Below are 18825 nucleotides of genomic sequence, written 5' to 3' on the forward strand. Positions count from 1 at the left end.
AGTTCCCCCCCCCCATCAATCTACACACAATGCCCCATAATGACAAAGCGAAAACAGGTTTTTAGAAATGTTTGCAAATTTATTACAAATAAAAAACAAATACCTTATTTACAGAAGTATTCAGACCCTTTGCTATGAGACTCGAAATTGAGGTCAGGTGCATCCTGTTTCCATTTTTTTATTTTACCTTTATTTAACTAGACAAGTCAGTTAAGAACAAATTCTTATTTTCAATGACAGCCTAGGAACAGTGGGTTAACTGCCTTGTTCAGGGGCAGAACGACCGATTTCTATATATTTTTTTTTTTTTTTTTTTTTACCTTGTCAGCTCGGGGATTCGATCTTGCAACTTTCGGTTAAGTCCAACGCTCTAACCACTAGGCTACCTGCCGCCCCATTTGACATTCCTAGAGATGTTTCTACAACTTGATTGGAGTCTACTTGGGGGAAAATTCTTGATTGGATATGATTTGGAAAGGCACACACCTGTGTATGTAAGGTCCCACAGTTGACAATGCATGTCAGAGCAAAAACCAAGCCATGAGGTCAAAGGAATTGTCTGTAGAGCTCCGAGACAGGATTGTGTCGCGACAGATCTGGGGAAGGGTACAAAACATTTCAGCAGCATTGAAGGTCCCCAAGAACACAGTGGCCTCCATCATTCTTAAATGGAAGAAGTTTAGAACCACCTAGACTCTTTCTAGAGCTGGCCGCTCAGCCAAACTGAGCAATCGAGGTAGAATTTTTTTATTTTCTCTTTATTTAACTAGACAAGTCAGTTAAGAACAAATTCTTATTTACAATGACGACCTAGGAACAGTGGGTTAACTGCCTTGTTCATGGTCAGAACGACACATTTTTACCTTGTCAGCTCGGGGATTCAATCTAGCAACCTATTGGTTAATGGCCCACCACTCTAACCGCTAGACTACCTGCCGCCCCAAAGGGCCTTGGTGAGACGGGCCTTGGTCAGGGAGGTGACCAAGAACCCGATGGTCACTCTGACAGAGCTCCAGAGTTCCTCTGTGGAGATGGGAGAACTTTCCAGAAAGACAACCATCTCTTTGACACGAATTGTATTGCTTTGCCACATTTTTTTGGAGTCATTGGAAGACCTCCCTGGTCTTTGAGCTTGGATCTGTGTTTGAAATTTACTGCTCAACTGAGGGACCTTACAGATAATTGTTTATGTGGTGTACAGAGATGAGGTAATCCTTCAAAAATCATGTTAAACACTATTATTTGACCCAGATTGAGTCCATGCAACTTATGTAACTTGTTAAGCAAATTTGTACTCCTGAACATATTTAGGCTTGCCATAACAAAGGGGTTGAATACTTATTGACTCAAGACATTTGAGCTTTTCATTTTTAATAAATTAGTAAACATTTCCAAAAAAATTATTCCACTTTGACATGGGCTATATTGTGTAGGCCAGTGACAAAAAACATAATACATTTTTAATTTTAGGCTTTAACACAACAAAACATGGAAAAAGTCAAAGGGTGCGAATACTTTCTGAAGGCACTCTATTTCATTTTATATATATTTCAATGACAGACCAGAGGGTATTTGATGGTCATGAAATCACCTTTTTTGTTGACTAAACCAGAACAAAGGCTAGCTTACCCCTTAATGTGTGAACATGTGAACTAAAGCATTCATTAGGCTATTATGTACATTATATACATTTTCAGGTAAAACATTTGGAAAAACAAAACATAACATCATAGGCAAATTAATGTAGACTGACTATCATCCTTCAGCTGTTTGATTAAGACCTATAGGCTACATGCATTCTATATAAAATGTTATTATCGGTTTATTATTGATCTCTTTACAGGTGGTGAGGATTCTGTGACACCCAACAGATTCCCTGCTATTGGCAAAATGATTATCTTCAGGATTAGAAAAGTCTGTCGTGTCATCGTTCTACTCTGCATCACAACTATCATTGTGTTTTATACTGGACAGCTATCCTCCAATTCGCTTGTGGATTTTGTTAAAAATGCCCTTCGGCCTCTGGACAGGATCCTCTCTCCAAGATATTGCGCATGTCTCAAATGTATGACACAGCCAGACGATGACCTCTGGTTTCAGAAGCGCTTCAACACATCTCTTAAACCATTTCTTACCAGAAAGTACAAGACACTCTCCAACGATACAAGAATGTGGTGGCAGGTAATAAAAACATTTTTATCAACTGTTTTTTTATTACATCTTATCTTAAAGCAATAAAAGCGATGTCTGCACACACCCAACACATATTCACATATTTAGTCATACATTATACATTGTATATATCCACACCTAACAAGAAAAAATAGATAGAATGCTAATTAAATTAACCATTAAAATAAAATAAAACAAATTAGAAAAATACAACACTATCCACCATCCCATTCGAGTGACCTTTGCATTGATTATTCTAAACTTTATAACAGTAATTGATTATTATCTGTAAAGAACAACTGTCGACTGTCACAGAAACAGTATATTCCTATGTAGATTAGCCTATTAACGTTCCCATTGGTCAAGGAGAGTCCCAAACACTGTGTCACTACACATTGAAATATCAAAACCTGTTTATTGTTTTCTAAAGTTAATGGAATAGTGTGACATTTTGACAATCAAGCCCTTTTTTTAATTTACTAAAGTCAGCTAGCGTTAGCGCACTGACGAAGTCTATGGGATCAGCTAGCTGATTGCACTAATGCTAGCTGATCCAGTAGACTTCCAGTCATTGCGCTAATGCTAGCTGACTTAGTGTGAACTTGAGTCACATGACTTGAACTCAAGTCTGACTCTAGTCACAAATTTGATTACTTGAGACTAGACTTGATATAAAATAAAATAAAACTTGAGACTCGACTTGGAGCCTCAAGACGCGGGACTCTATTTTGACTTGAGACTGATGACTTGAAATTATCTGGCCAGGTATTGTAACATTTTGTCACTCATTTTGTGGCACAGATTCTCTGTGGATTATTTTCCATGCACTTGTAAAAAAGCCTATTGGCTAGTGAAACACCCTCTGATCAGCCCTCAATCAACACAGGTCAGGTTAGCTAGAACAGTGAGAAGATTTTGGGGGGGTTGCAAGTGTTTTATTAAACCTTTTTTTAACTAGACAAGTCAGTTAAGAACAAATTCTTAATTACAATGACAGCCTACCATGGAACAGTGGGTTAACTGCCTTGTTCAGGGGCAGAACAACATATTTTTTACCCCGTCAGCTCTGGGATTTGATCTAGCAACCTCTCGTTTACTGGCCCAGCGCTTTAACCACTAACCTACCTGCCGCCCTGAGCGTGAAGCTGAACGAATGAGAGGTTGTAAGGATTTTTAAATGATGACCTCATGAAAGCAGCAGAGAACTGGAGTGGTTACCATTTTATATATTTTAATACACTACATATTTAATAAGCTACAAATCATTTACCATTTGTATTTATACCTTTGCTTATTTGATCTGGTCATTAACATAGGCCTACAGCATTGCACGAAATTCTTGTTTCAAAAACATCTCATCTTTGCTTCAGAACCAAAAAGTTGTGTGTCTTGACTGTTGACCAATGACCAGTCATCAGCATTGGCATGCAAAAGTGGGCGCACATATCCAGAATAGTGACCAGAAAGAGCATGTTTATTTTTCTCCGGATTTCTTGGCAAAAACAGAGTAGCCTGCCTACATCCTTAAAACCTTTGACTACAGTGAAATCAGGGTCACACAGAGTATTTCTTGGTAGTCTTAAACAATTTTACTTAAACTAAAAAACTTTCCACTGGAAATGCGGAAGGCTGACATATGGGCTGTGTCTCAAGCGGTGGATTGAGATACAGCCCATATCTCTAGTGTAAACTGACGGATTCTGATGGGGATTTTTTATTATGTTAATTAGATTGATACACGGGTGCGTCAATAGACTCATACCCCCCTTCCTGCAGTTCAATTACCAAATCGTCTCTCTAGTGGCTGCATGGGTGGAATGTTATTAATAATTTTCATAATTTCACAATAAATAAACATTTTTTTAACCGCTGAAAATTCAGTCTTGGCTTTTTCTTTGCCACTCTGCCTAGAAGGCCAGCATCCTGGAGTCACCTCATCACTGTTGACGTTGAGACTGGTGTTTTGTGGGTACTATTTACTGAAGCTGCCAGTTGAGGACTTGTAAGGGGTCTGTTTCTAAAACTAGACACTCTAATGCACTTGTCCTCTTGCTCAGTTGTGCACCGGGGCCTCCCAATCCTCTTTCTATTCTGGTTAGAGCCAGTATGCGATGTTCTGTGAAGGGAGTAGTACACAATGTTGAGCGAGATCTTCAGTTTGACAATTTCTCGCATGCAATAGCCTTCATTTCTCAGAACAAGAATAGACTGACGAATTTCAGAAGAAAGAAATTTGTTTCTGGCCATTTTGAGCCTGTCATTTTTCCAATGATCAAATCAAAGTTATTTATATAGCCCTTCTTACATCAGCTGATATCTCAAAGTGCTGTACAGAAACCCAGCCTAAACCCCCAAACTGCAAGCAATGCAGGTGTAGATGTCACAAAAGTTGACATGTAGAGAAGAGGACCAAGGCGCAGCGGGATTGTGGACACATGTTTATTCAAGGAAACATGTAAAGCATCCACTTGAACAAAAAAAAAAACAGTACTTACAATGGTAACAGTGTGGCAGGCTCAAACCAACGCAGTGCACACAAACAATCACCCACAACCCCAAAGAAAAACACACACACCTATATAGGACTTCCAATCAAAGGCAACTCAACACACCTGCCTTCAATTGGAAGTCCCAATCACCCACACAACATTTAACAAACACAAACCACCTGCCACATCCTGACCAAGACTAACACAATACACCCTCTGCTGGTCAGGACGTGAGAGTAGAAGCACGGTGGCTAGGAAAAACTCCCTAGAAAGGCCAAAACCTAGGAAGAAACCTAGAGAGGAACCAGGCTATGAGGGGTGGCCAGTCCTCTTCTGGCTGTGCCAGGGGGAGATTATAACAGCACATGGCCTAGATGTTCAAATGTTCATAAATGACCAGCATTGTCAAATAATAATAATCATAGTAGTTGTCGAGGGTGCAACAAGTCAGTAACACAAGAGTAAGTATCAGTTGGCTTTTTCATAGCCGATCTTTGAGTGTATCTCTACCGCTCCTGCTGTCTCTAGAGAGTTGAAAACAGCAGGTCTGGGACAGGTAGCACGTCCGGTGAATAGGTCAGGGTTCCAGCAGGTCTGGGACAACAGGTCTGGGACAGGTAGCACGTCCGGTGAACAGGTCAGGGTTCCATAGCTGCAGGCAGAACAGTTGGAACTGGAGCAGCAGCACGGCCAGGTGAACTGGGGACAGCCAGGTAGTCCTGAGGCATGGTCCTAGAGCTCAGGTCCTCCGAGAGAGAGAAAGAGAGAATTAGAGAGAGCATATTTAAATTCACACAGGACACCGGAAAAGACAAGAGAAATACTCCAGATGTGACAGACTGACCCTAGCCCCACGACACATAAACTACTGCAGCATAAATACTGGAGGCTGAGACAGGAGGGGTCAGGAGACATTAGCCTTTAACTAAAATGATAAACTTGGATTAGCTAACACCACGTGCCATTGGAACACAGGAGTGATGGTTGCTGATAATGGGCCTCTGTATGCCTATGTAGATATTCCATAAAGGAATCTGACATTTCCAGCTGCAGTAGTAATTTACAACATTAACAATGTCTACACTGTATTTCTGATCAATTTGATGTTATTTTAATGGACAACAAATGTGCTTTTCTTTCAAAAACAAGTACATTTCTAAGTGACCCCAAACCGTTGAAAGGTAGTGTACATGTTCAGTAGGTATAGTTATTAAAGTGACTATGCATAGATGATAACAACAGAACGTAGCAGAGGTGTAAAAAAGGGGGGGGGGGGGCAATGCAAATAGTCTGGGTAGCTATTTGATTAGACGTTCGGGAGTCTTATGGCTTGGGGGTAGAAGCTGTTTAGAAGCCTCTTGGACCTAGACTTGGCGCTCCGGTACCGCTTGCCGTGCTGTAGCAGAGAAAACAGTCTGACTAGGGCCTTCCTCTGACACCGCCTGGTATCGAGGTCCTGGATGGCAGGAAGCTTGGCCCCAGTGATGTACTGAGCCGTACGCACTACCCTCTGTAGCGCCTTGCGGTCGGAGGCCGAGCAGTTGCCATACCAGGCAGTGATGCAACCAGTCAGGATGCTGTCGATGGTGCAGCTGTAGAACCTTTTAAGGATCTGAGGACCCATGCTAAATATTTTCAGTCTCCTGATGGGGAATAGGTTTTGTCATGCACTCTTCACGACTGTCTTGGTGTGCTTGGACCATGTTAGTTTGTTGATGATGTGGACAACAAGGAACTTGAAGCTCTCAACCTGCTCCACTACAGCCCCGTCGATGAGAATGGGGGCCTGCATGGTCTTATTTTTCCTGTAGTCCACAATCATCTCCTTTGACTTGATCACGTTGAGGGAGAGGTTGTTGTCCTGGCACCACACAGCCAAGTCTCCTCCCTACAGGCTGTCTCGTTGTTGTCGGTGATCAGGCCTACCACTGTTGTGTCATCGGCAAACTTAATGATGGTGTTGGAGTCGTGCCTGGCCGTGCAGTCATGAGTGAAGGAGGGGACTGAGCATGCACCCCTGAGGGGCCCCTGTGTTGAGGATCAGCATGGCACCTGGGGGCGGCCCGTCAGGAAGTCCAGGATCCAGTTGCAGAGGGAGGTGTTAAGTCCCAGGGTCCTTAGCTTATTGATGAGCTTTGAGGGCACTATGGTGTTGAACGCTGAGCTGTAGTCAATGAATATCATTCTCACATAGGTGTTCCATTTGTCCAGGTGAAAAATGGCAGTGTGGAGTGCAATAGAGATTGCATCATCTGTGGATCTGTTAGGGCGGTATGCAAATTGGAGTGGGTCTTGGGTTTCTGGGATAATGGTGTTAATGTGAGCCATGACCAGCCTTTCAAAGCACTTCATGGCTTCAGACGGGAGTGCTATGGGTCAGTAGTCATTTATAAAAGTTACCTTAGTGTTCTTGGGCACAGGGACTATGGTGGTCTGCTTAAAACATGTTGGTATTACAGACTCGGACAGGGAGAGGTTGAAAATGTTAGTGTAGACACTTGCTAGTAGGTCAGTGCATGCTCGCAGTACAAGTCCTGGTAATCCATCTGGTCCTGCGGCCTTGTGAATGTTGACCTGTTTAAAGGTCTTACTTACATTGGCTGCGGAGAGTGTGATCACACAGTCTTCTGGAAAAGCTGGTGCTCGCATTCATTTTTCAGTGTTATTTGCCTCGAAGCGAGCATAGAAGTAGTTTTGCTCATCTGGTAGGCTCGTGTTACTGGGTAGCTCTCGGCTGTGCTTCCCATTGTAGTCTGTAATGGTTTGCAAGCCTTGCCATATCCGACGAGTGTCAGAGCCGGTGTAGTATGATTTGATCTTAGTCCAGCATTGACGCTTTGCCTGTTTGATGGTTCATCGGTGGGCATAGCGGGATTCCTTATAAGCTTCCGGGTTAGAGTCCCGCTCCTTGAAAGTAGAAGCTCTAGCCTTTAACTCAGTGCAGATGCTGCCTGTAATCCATGGCTTCTGGTTGGGGTATGTACGTACGGTCAATGTGGGGACAACGTCATCGATGCACTTATTGATGAAGCTAATGACTGATGTGGTGTACTCCTCAATGCCATCGGAGGAATCCCGGAACATATTCCAGTCTGTGCTAGCAAAACTAGTCCTGTAGCTTAGCATCTGCTTCATCTGACCACTTTTTTATTGATTGAGTCACTGTTGCTTCCTGCTTTAATTTTAACATGCTGATAGAAATTTGGTTAGACAAATTTAAGTTTCCCTGCATTAAAGTCCCTTGCCGCTAGGAGCACCGCCTCTGGGTGAGCATTTTCCTGTTTGCTTATGGCGGAATACAGTGTGGTCTTAGTGCCAGCTTCAGTCTGTGGTGGAATGTAGACAGCTACGAAAAATACAGATGAAAACTCTCTAGGTAGATAGTGTGGTCTATAGCTTATCATGAAATACTCTACCTCAGGCGAGCAAAACCTTGAGACTTCCTTAGATATCGTGCACCAGCTGTTATTTACAAAAATACATAGTCCGCCGCCCCTTGTCTTAGCAGAAGCCTCTGTTCTGTCCTGCCGATACAGCGTATAACCAGCCAGCTGTATGTTGATAATGTCGTCGTTCTGCCACGACTCCGTGAAGCATAAGATATTACAGTTTTGAATGTCCCGTTGGTAGTTTAATCTTCAGCGTAGGTCATCGATTTTATTTTCCAAAGATTGCACGTTTGCTAGCAGAATGGAAGGCAGTGGGGGTTTATTCGATTGCCTACGAATTCTCAGAAGGCAGCCCTTCCTCTGGCCCATTTTTCTCCGCCTTCTCTTTACACAAATGACGGGGATCTGGGTCTGTTCCCGAGAAAGCAGTATGTCATTCACGTCGGGCTCGTCGGACTCATTAAAGGAAAAAAGGATTCTGAGTAATTACAGTTCTGATGTCCAGAAGCTCTTTTCGGTCATAAGAGACGGTAGCAGCAACATTATGTACAAAATAAGTAAAAAACTAAGTTACAAACAAGGCAAAGAAAATAACAAAAACACAATCGGTTAGGGACATGTAAAACATCAGCCTTCTTCTCCGGCACCACCTTAGACATCTTAGTATGAAGGTAGTGATGTGCCAACAAAAATAAGGGGTTAAATATGTGTCCAAAAAAACTAAAACATTTCCTGAGCTTTCATATATCTGCTAGATATAGGACAGACATGTCAACATTTTATTCTGTCTGATTTATTTTTTGACTGTCTTTTTTGCCATTTATGAATGCGTTATTCAATGTGCTTCTATTGTAAAGGCCAAATTCAATATTTTAGCAAAGTAGAAAAATCTGCTGTTCTGCCCTTGAGCAACTCAGTAAATCCTCCAAAACAACTGCTCCATGGGCTCAATGTGACATTATATCTCAAGTTGATATTGACTGTTAACATAAATTACGTTCAGTTCAAAATGTAGGTGTAAATTGCATTTATTTTTGTGTCTTGTGCTTTGAAAATGCATCACCGTTTATGGCTGTAATGACACTGGTTGAATCAACGTTGTTGAACCAATGTGCAATAGACGTTGAATTTACATTTGTGCCCAGTGGGAGGCTATATTTGCGTAGCGATTGTGCATGTGTGCATGCGCGGGGGTGTCACACTTTTGTAAGGATTGCGGGTCAAATGTTTGAAAACCACTGGGTTAGCGAACAGATTTCTGATTTGATGTTCAGCTATACAATCGGGTGCAGCGCAAATGTCAAATTGTATGGAGAGAGGATTGACATCAATAAAAATGCAGTTCCAAAACATTTTTGGTGATCAAGAATATGAAATGTTTACTTTGCAAGTTTATTAGCAATGGGGCATTAAGCAACAATGACTAGCATAGGCTCTACTGGTCATTTGGTATGCAAAATGGCTTGAAATGTATCCAATGTATTACTTATGAAACTTGTGTTTGGAATTTGTTGTTAAAATTGATTATTACATAATCAAAATGTGTTGTAGACAAAATAATGAAAAGGCCTGTCTGGTAGCCTCAATTAATAGACAAAGATTTGTGGTTGAATGAGTCATTGCCTATTTAGATTTTTTTTACTTGTCTTGAGACCTTTGACTCAACTTGTCCTTAGAATGCACATCTTGGACATGACTCGAGACTGGACCCGTTCTACTTGGGACTCAACTTGAGATTTGGACCTTGTTACTTGACTTGAATACTCGTGACTTGAATAATATTGACCTGGTCCCACCTCTGGCAATCGAGAAACAGTCATAAACTTCCATCAAACTGCACACAGAGACATAAAACGACTTGTTCATCTGACTCTGGGGAAGTTTGCCAAAATCTCACACTATCCCCTTTAAGAATCTCCAATAGTTTACTGTAGTTACATTTTTGTATATGAGGGAGTTTTATTCAGAAGGAACTCTTTTAGTTGATGTTTAGGCTGCAATATAAGCATGGTCACTGACAACTGATTAACAGTTTGCTATAGTAGTCGTCATTAACCTCAGTGTAAAGAGCAGGTGGCTCTGGAGTCTTACCTTTAGTGTGTGGGGTTTCCTCAGATGTTATGGTGTGTCATTTGCAGTAGGCTGCTTTTAGTGTCAGCCTGTCCATTGTTGTGTATTTATTGTGTATTCATTGTTTTATGTATTGGCTGGTGCAATTAAATAACCAGAAATTGCAGAAAGACCGTAACAAAGCCAACTTTAGCGAGGTGGTGGAGAAGTTGTTCCAGGTCATCCCTGATGCTGACCTTTACATGGACGCGGGCCCTGAGCGCTGTAGGACCTGTGCTGTGGTGGGGAACTCTGGGAACCTCAAGGGCTCCCACTACGGAGCCCTCATCGACTCCAGTGATGTCATCATAAGGTAAGCCAACTGAGAGTTTGTGGATGATCGAGGGCACACTTGTCACAAAGCCTGTTTTAGCATGGGCAGCGCAACACAGTCTGTTTCAGCATGGGCAGTGCAACACAGTCTGTTTCAGCATGGGCAGTGCAACACAGTCTGTTTCAGCATGGGCAGTGCAACACAGTCTGTTTCAGCATGGGCAGTGCAACACAGTCTGTTTCAGCATGGGCAGTGCAACACAGCCTGTTTCAGCATGGGCAGTGCAACACAGCCTGTTTTAGCATGGGCAGTGCAACACAGCCTGTTTTAGCATGGGCAGCGCAACACAGCCTGTTTTTGCATGGGCAGCGCAACACAGCCTGTTTTTGCATGGGCAGCGCAACACAGCCTGTTTTTGCATGGGCAGCGCAACACAGCCTGTTTTTGCATGGGCAGCGCAACACAGCCTGTTTTTGCATGGGCAGTGCAATTGAGGACTTTCACCATTTTGAAGTAGTCAACTGGGTGGGACTTCCTATAGGTTAAGGAAGGATCAAAGAATTCCAAGGAATTAAGGGCTATGTCCCATTTGTCCCTCCTACCTCAAAGTGTGCACTTGTTCACTTGCACATGGTTGTTCAATGCTTTTAGATTTGTGGGAAGTAGTGAACGAGTGCACACTCCAGGAAGAAAGTAGCAAAAATGTGGCATAGCTGCATGTGGCAGTTAATCACTAACCTTGGCTTTATACCTGTTCAGACAACACTCCAGGTGGTATTATATGCACCCTTTCAGTTTGTTTACCAAGTAGAATAAGCTATATATATATATATAGCCCTCAATGGCCCTGCCCATGGTGTCACAGAAGACAGTATGGCAAAGATGTGCCTTTATCCAACTTAATGATTTAATGTTCTATATGTATGCCTGGTTTGGTGTGTTCATTTTTTATCTTGGCGGTATGAATGACTATGTGTTTTGAATGAAAGTGTTTTGGAATATGGCAGTCATGATATGGATCCCAGCTATTTACTGTGTTATCCAGAATGAACAAGGCTCGTACCTCTGGCTATGAGCGGGATGTTGGCAGCCGGACCACACATCACATCATATACCCAGAGAGTGCCATAGACCTGGACAACACCACTAGTCTGGTGTTTTTCCCTTTCAAGACACTGGACCTTCAGTGGCTACCCGGTGCCATCACCACTGGATCTCACATCACTTTGTGAGTAACCATTCTCCTTTGATTAGTCCATCAGTCTGTTACACCATGCGTTTTTCAAAGATTACATAGCAACTCTGGATGAAATGTAGGTCTTATTTTACCCAACAGCTCATATTTACGTCTTAGACCGAAGATAAAGGCCAACAAAGATTTGGTGAGTCACATTGTTGATCATGATAATTTATTATGGTTGTAATACATCTACAGTCAATGATAAATGCATGATATTTTTATATCTTGGATAGTAGGTAATTGAGGATGTTTGTTAGTTAGGTATGGGCTAATCTCGATTAACCCTAAAATCGTGCGTAATTTGGTCAGATGCTCGATAACACATTTACGAAGTCTCGTAAACGGAAACTCTCAGCCCTTTCTGATAATTTCACTTGTGTTTATCATCCGTGTTGGCACACGCAAAGCAGTGAGAGTGTCACCATGGAATTGTGCAGAGTATGTTTACATGCACACAATACTACCATTATTGTGAATACTGAGATTAAATATGCGTTATAAAGGTTTTGTATAATTTCATCGAGTAGTTTTGAAAGTAGCGCTCACGAGCTAAAACGGCTCCCTGAAAATTGTACACAACTTCCTATGTTCATTTTTTTACAATATGTACAATATGTTACAAATTTGTAAGTACTTAAGATCCCTTTCAATCTCTTTAATATAATATTACAATTAAAAAGTTGACTTGCTTTACCAGAAGAACATTGTCTCTTACGATCCAGTTGACATGGAGATGTCTGATAATTAGGCTAGGCCTACTTGATGAGACTTAGATAAATTGTAGCGATCCTCGCTATATGGGCCATTTTACAATTCCCACCAAGTGGGTTATTGGCGCAACCTGGGTTCGCTTCCCTGCCTCACTGTTTGCTTCATTGGTGTCAGAAGGGGAATAGTGAGGCCATTGGGAACACATGGTCTGAATGAAGTGGCTGAGTCATTGAAGCACAGGGACATTCCTTCCTGTTCGGAGAGGGCAGTGTAGCAATACTATATGATCCATGCTACAATTCCCACCAAGTGGGTTAACCCTATTGGGGCGATGCCTAAGGGTTTTATGTCTAGGGTGGTTTGCTTTTCATGCCAGCGCTCGGGGCCTATTAATTTTCATTCTGAGTATGGACATCTTGAAAGTATTTTAAAGATGCATAGTTTCAGATTTTCCAAACTCACTTTACTCTCTTGTGCAGGAGCTTGCCTAGTCTTGCGTGATGTCTACTTTGATGCTAATTAGCATTTTTGAATCTGAGAGTAAATAGAGCCGAATATATTGATAAAAGTCACCTTGTCTGAGAGAGATATACATGGTTTTCAAAATGTCACGCCAGGGTAAGCCTACACGAAACACAGCCCTTATTTTAAGTGTTTCTAAAATTCCCAATGGGGAAAAATGAATGGTGGAAAAACGATTGGAACCATTTCCTTGCTTGACCACTAGGTTTTATGGGTATTATGACACCTCCACTGTGGGGCTCTATGGTGTTGGTGGTATGCCCATTACATTTACATTACATTTAAGTCATTTAGCAGACGCTCTTATCCAGAGCGACTTACAAATTGGTGCATTCACCTTATGATATCCAGTGGAACAACCACTTTACAATAGTGCATCTAAATCTTTTAAGGGGGGGGGGTTAGAAGGATTACTTTATCCTATCCTAGGTATTCCTTAAAGAGGTGTGGTTTCAGGTGTCTCCGGAAGGTGGTGATTGACTCCGCTGTCCTGGCGTCGTGAGGGAGCTTGTTTCACCATTGGGGTGCCAGAGCAGCGAACAGTTTTGACTGGGCTGAGCGGGAACTGTGCTTCCTCAGAGGTAGGGGGGCCAGCAGGCCAGAGGTGGATGAACGCAGTTCCCTTGTTTGGGTGTAGGGCCTGATCAGAGCCTGAAGGTATGGAGGTGCCGTTCCCTTCACAGCTCCGTAGGCAATCACCATGGTCTTGTAGCGGATGCGAGCTTCAACTGGAAGCCAGTGGAGAGAGCGGAGGAGCGGGGTGACGTGAGAGAACTTGGGAAGGTTGAACACCAGACGGGCTGCAGCGTTCTGGATGAGTTGTAGGGGTTCAATGGCACAGGCAGGGAGCCCAGCCAACAGCGAGTTGCAGTAATCCAGACGGGAGATGACAAGTGCCTAGATTAGGACCTGCGCCGCTTCATGTGTGAGGCAGGGTCGTACTCTGCGAATGTTGTAGAGCATGAACCTACAGGATCGGGTCACCGCCTTGATGTTAGTGGAGAACGACAGGGTGTTGTCCAGGATCACGCCAAGGTTCTTAGCACTCTGGGAGGAGGACACAAGGGAGTTGTCAACCGTGATGGCGAGATCATGGAACGGGCAGTCCTTCCCCGGGAGGAAGAGCAGCTCCGTCTTGCCGAGGTTCAGCTTGAGGTGGTGATCCGTCATCCACACTGATATGTCTGACAGACATGCAGAGATGCGATTCGCCACCTGGTTATCAGAAGGGGGAAAGGAGAAGATTAATTGTGTGTCGTCTGCATAGGAGAGACCATTTGAGGATATGACAGAGCCAAGTGACTTGGTGTATAGCGAGAATAGGAGAGGGCCTAGAACAGAGCCCTGGGGGACACCAGTGGTGAGAGCGCATGGTGCGGAGACAGATTCTCGACACGCCACCTGGTAGGAGCGACCTGTCAGGTAGGACGCAATCCAAGCGTGGGCCGCGCCGGAGATGCCCAACTCGGAGAGGGTGGAGAGGAGGATCTGATGGTTCACAGTATCAAAGGCAGCAGATAGGTCTAGAAGGATGAGAGCAGAGGAGAGAGAGTTAGCTTTAGCAGTGCGGAGAGCCTCCGTGACACAGAGAAGAGCAGTCTCAGTTGAATGCCCAGTCTTGAAACCTGACTGATTAGGATCAAGAAGGTCATTCTGAGAGAGATAGCAGGAGAGCTGGCCAAGGACGGCACGTTCAAGAGTTTTGGAGAGAAAAGAAAGAAGGGATACTGGTCTGTAGTTGTTGACATCGGAGGGATCGTGTGTAGGCTTTTTCAGAAGGGGTGCAACTCTCGCTCTCTTGAAGACGGAAGGGACGTAGCCAGCGGTCAAGGATGAGTTGATGAGCGAGGTGAGGAAGGGGAGAAGGCCTCCGGAAATGGTCTGGAGAAGAGAGGAGGGGATAGGGTCAAGTGGGCAGGTTGTTGGGCGGCCGGCCGTCACAAGACGTGAGATTTCATCTGGAGAGAGAGGGGAGAAAGAGGTCAAAGCACAGGGTAGGGCAGTGTGAGCAGGACCAGCGGTGTCGTTTGACTTAGCAAACGAGGATCGGATATCGTCAACCTACTTTTCAAAATGGTTGACGAAGTCATCCGCGGAGGGGGGGAGGGGGAGGAGGATTCAGGAGGGAGGAGAAGGTAGCAAAGAGCTTCCTAGGGTTAGAGGCAGATGTTTGGAATTTAGAGTGGTAGAAAGTGGCTTTAGCAGCAGAGACAGAAGTGGAGAATGTAGAGAGGAGGGAGTGAAAGGATGCCAGGTCCGCAGGGAGGCGAGTTTTCCTCCATTTCCGCTCGGCTGCCCGGAGCCCTGTTCCGTGAGCTCGTAGTGAGTCGTCGAGCCACGGAGCAGGAGGGGAGGACCGAGCCGGCCTGGAGGATAGGGGACAGAGAAAATCAAAGGATGCAGAAAGGGAGGAGAGGAGGGTTGAGGAGGCAGAATCAGGAGATAGGTTGGAGAAGGTTTGAGCAGAGGGAAGAGATGATAGGATGGAAGAGGAGAGAGTAGCGGGAGAGAGAGAGCGAAGGTTGGGACGGAGCAATACCATCCGAGTAGGGGCAGAGTGAGAAGTGTTGGATGAGAGCAAGAGGGAAAAGGATACAAGGTAGTGGTCGGAGATTTGGAAGGGAGTTGCAATGAGATTAGTGGAAGAACAGCATCTAGTAAAGATGAGGTCAAGCGTATTGCCTGCCTTGTGAGTAGGGGGGAAGGTGAGAGGGTGAGGTCAAAAGAGGAGAGGAGTGGAAAGAAGGAGGCAGAGAGGAATGAGTCAAAGGTAGACGTGGGGAGGTTAAAGTCACCCAGAACTGTGAGAGGTGAGCCATCCTCAGGAAAGGAACTTATCAAGGCGTCAAGCTCATTGATGAACTCTCCAAGGGAACCTGGAGGGCGATAAATGATAAGGATGTTAAGCTTGAAAGGGCTGGTAACTGTGACAGCATGGAATTCAAATGAGGAGATAGACAGATGGGTCAGGGGAGAAAGAGAGAATGTCCACTTGGGAGAGATGAGGATTCCAGTGCCACCACCCCGCTGGCTCGATGCTCTAGGGGTATGCGAGAACAGGTGGGCAGACGAAGAGAGAGCAGCAGTGTTATCTGTGGTAATCCATGTTTCCGTCAGCGCCAGGAAGTCTAGGGACTGGAGGGTAGCATAGGCTGAGATGAACTCAGCCTTGTTGGCTGCAGACCGGCAGTTCCAGAGGCTGCCGGAGACCTGGAACTCCACGTGGGTCGTGCTCGCTGGGACCACCAGGTTAGAGTGGCAGCGGCCACGCGGTGTGAAGCGTTTGTATGGCCTGTGCAGAGAGGAGAGAACAGGGATAGACAGACACATAGTTGACAAGCTACAGAAGTGTTGTTTCTTGTATTATTGTAATGTAATGTAAATGTAATGTAAATGAGTACACCACATCTGTCATTGGCTTCATCAAAAAGTGCATCGATGATGTTGTCCCCACATTGACCATACGTACATACCCCAACCAGAAGCCATGGATTACAGGCAGCATCCGCACTGAGCTAAAGGCTAGAGCTTCTACTTTCAATGTATGGGACTCTAACCCGGAAGCTTATAAGAAATGCCCTCCGACGAACCATCAAACAGGCAAAGCGTCAATACAGGACTAACACCGGCTCTGACACTCGTTGGATGTGGCAGGGCCTGCAAACCATTACAGAATACAAAGGGAAGCACAGCCAAGAGCTGCCCAGTGACAAGAGCCTACCGGACGAGCAAAACTACTTCTATGCACACTTCAAGGCAAATAACACTGAAACATGCATGAGAGCACCAGCTGTTCCCGGAAGACAGTGTGATCACGCTGTCCGCAGCCGATGTGAGTAAGACCTTTAGACAGGTCAACATTCACAAGGCCGCAGGGCCAGACGGATTACCAGGACATGTACTGCGGGCATGCACTGACCAACTAGCAAGTGTCTTCACTAACATTTTCAACCTCTCCCTGTCCGAGTCTGTCATACCAACATGTTTTAAGCAGACCACCATAGTGCCTGTGCCCAAGAACACTAATGTTATCTGCCTAAATGACTACCGACCCATAGCACTCAAGTCTGTAGCCATGAAGTGCTTTGAAAGGCTGGTCATGGCTCTCATCAACACCATTATCCCAGAAACCCAAGACCCACTCCAATTTGCATACTGCCCCAACAGATCCACAGATGATGCAGTCTCTATTGCACTCCACACTGCCCTTTCCCACCTGGACAAATGGAACATCTATGTGAGAATGCTATTCATTGATTACAGCTCAGCGTTCAACACAATAGTGCCCTCAAAGCGCATCAATAAGCTAAGGACCCTGGAACTAAACACCTCCCTCTGCAACTGGATCCTGGACTTCCTGACGGGGCCGCCCAAAGGTGGTAAGGGTAGGTAACAACACATCTGCCACGCTGATCCTCAACACAGGGGCCCCTCAGGGGTGCGTGCTCAGCCCCCTCCTGTACTCCCTGTTCACTCATGACTGCACGGCCAGGCACGACTCCAACACCATCATTAAATTTGCTGATGACACAACAGTGGTAGGCCTGATCACCGACAACAACGAGACAGCCTATAGGGAGGAGGTCAGAGACTTGGCCGTGTTTTGCCAGGACAACAACATCTCGCTCAACGTAATCAAGACATGATTGTGGACTACAGGAAAAAGAGGACCGAGCACGCCCCCATTCTCATCAACGTGGCTGCAGTGGAGCAGGTTGAGACCTTCAAGTTCCTTGGTGTCTACATCACCAACAAACTAACATGGTCCAAGCACACTGTCACGTCCTGACCATAGAAAGCTTTTATTTCCTATGGTAGAGTAGGTCAGGGTGTGACAGGGGTTTTTGTCTAGTTTAAATTTTCTATGTTTTGTGGGTCTAGTCTCTGTATTTCTACTTTTTTTTTGTTGGGATAATCTCCAATTTGAGGCAGCTGGTCATCGTTGTCTATAATTGGGGATCATATTTAAGTTGTTGTTTTTCCCACTAGGGTTTGTGGGAGATTATTTTGAGTTAGTGTATGTTGCACCTCTTCGTCACAGTTTGTTGTTTTGTTTATTAGTATTTCTTGCATAGTTTCACAGTTAAAATAAAATGTGGAACGATACACACGCTGCGCCTTGGTCGCCTTCATTATACAACAAGTGTGACACACACCAAGACAGTCGTGAAGTAGGCACGACAAAACCTATTCCCCCTCAGGAGACTGAACAGATTTGGCATGGGTCCTCAGATCCTCAAAAGGTTCTACACCTGCACCATTGAGAGTATCCTGACTGGTTGCATCACTGCCTGGTATGGCAACTGCTCTGCCTCCGAACGCAAGGCACTACAGAGGGTAGTGCGATTGGCCCAGTACATCACTGGGGCCAAGCTTCCTGCCATCCAGGATCTCTATACCAGGCGGTGTCAGAGGAAGGCCCTAAAAATTGTCAGACTTCAGCCACCCTAGTCATAGACTATTCTCTCTGCTACCACACGGCAAGCGGTACCGAAGCGCCAAGTCTAGGTCCAAGAGGCTTCTAAACAGCTTCTACCCCCCAAGACATAAGACTCCTGAACATCTAGTCAAATGGCTACCCAGACTATTTGCGTTGCATTTTCTAATTAAATCATGCTGTTTATGTATAATATATTCCATGCAGGTTTTGGTTCTGAATCCTGTGTTCATGAAATATGTTCATGAAGTCTGGCTTGACTATTCCGGCAAATACCCCTCCACCGGATTCATGGCTTTGATATTAGCCCTACACATTTGTGACGAGGTAAGACGTTATACATATCAACACACATCAAGTTCAAGTTGTGTCATATGGTGTACACATGGTGTACACAGTCCAATGAAATGCTTACTAGCAGGTTCCCTCTCGATAATGCAACAACAATAAGAAATAAGTAAAAAATTAAGCTCAATGGAACA

The 18825-nt window shown here is 44.5% G+C and overlaps 1 protein-coding gene across 2 annotated transcripts in view; it reads left to right on the forward strand.

Annotated features, from left to right (window-relative positions):
- LOC106563788 (CMP-N-acetylneuraminate-beta-galactosamide-alpha-2,3-sialyltransferase 1) overlaps window positions 1–18825 on the forward strand; it is a 30704-nt gene that overhangs the window by 10428 nt on the left and 1451 nt on the right. For both annotated transcript variants that reach the window (XM_045690170.1, XM_014129641.2), the window contains exons 2-6: window positions 1844–2181; window positions 10279–10472; window positions 11479–11661; window positions 11770–11815; window positions 18551–18670. In XM_045690170.1, the coding sequence (XP_045546126.1) occupies window positions 1891–2181; window positions 10279–10472; window positions 11479–11661; window positions 11770–11815; window positions 18551–18670 (834 nt within the window). In that variant the 5' untranslated portion in view covers window positions 1844–1890. The remainder of the gene's footprint in view (window positions 1–1843; window positions 2182–10278; window positions 10473–11478; window positions 11662–11769; window positions 11816–18550; window positions 18671–18825) is intronic.

The sequence above is a fragment of the Salmo salar genome, chromosome ssa11, assembly GCF_905237065.1.
Source record: "Salmo salar chromosome ssa11, Ssal_v3.1, whole genome shotgun sequence".
Lineage (NCBI taxonomy): Eukaryota > Metazoa > Chordata > Actinopteri > Salmoniformes > Salmonidae > Salmo > Salmo salar.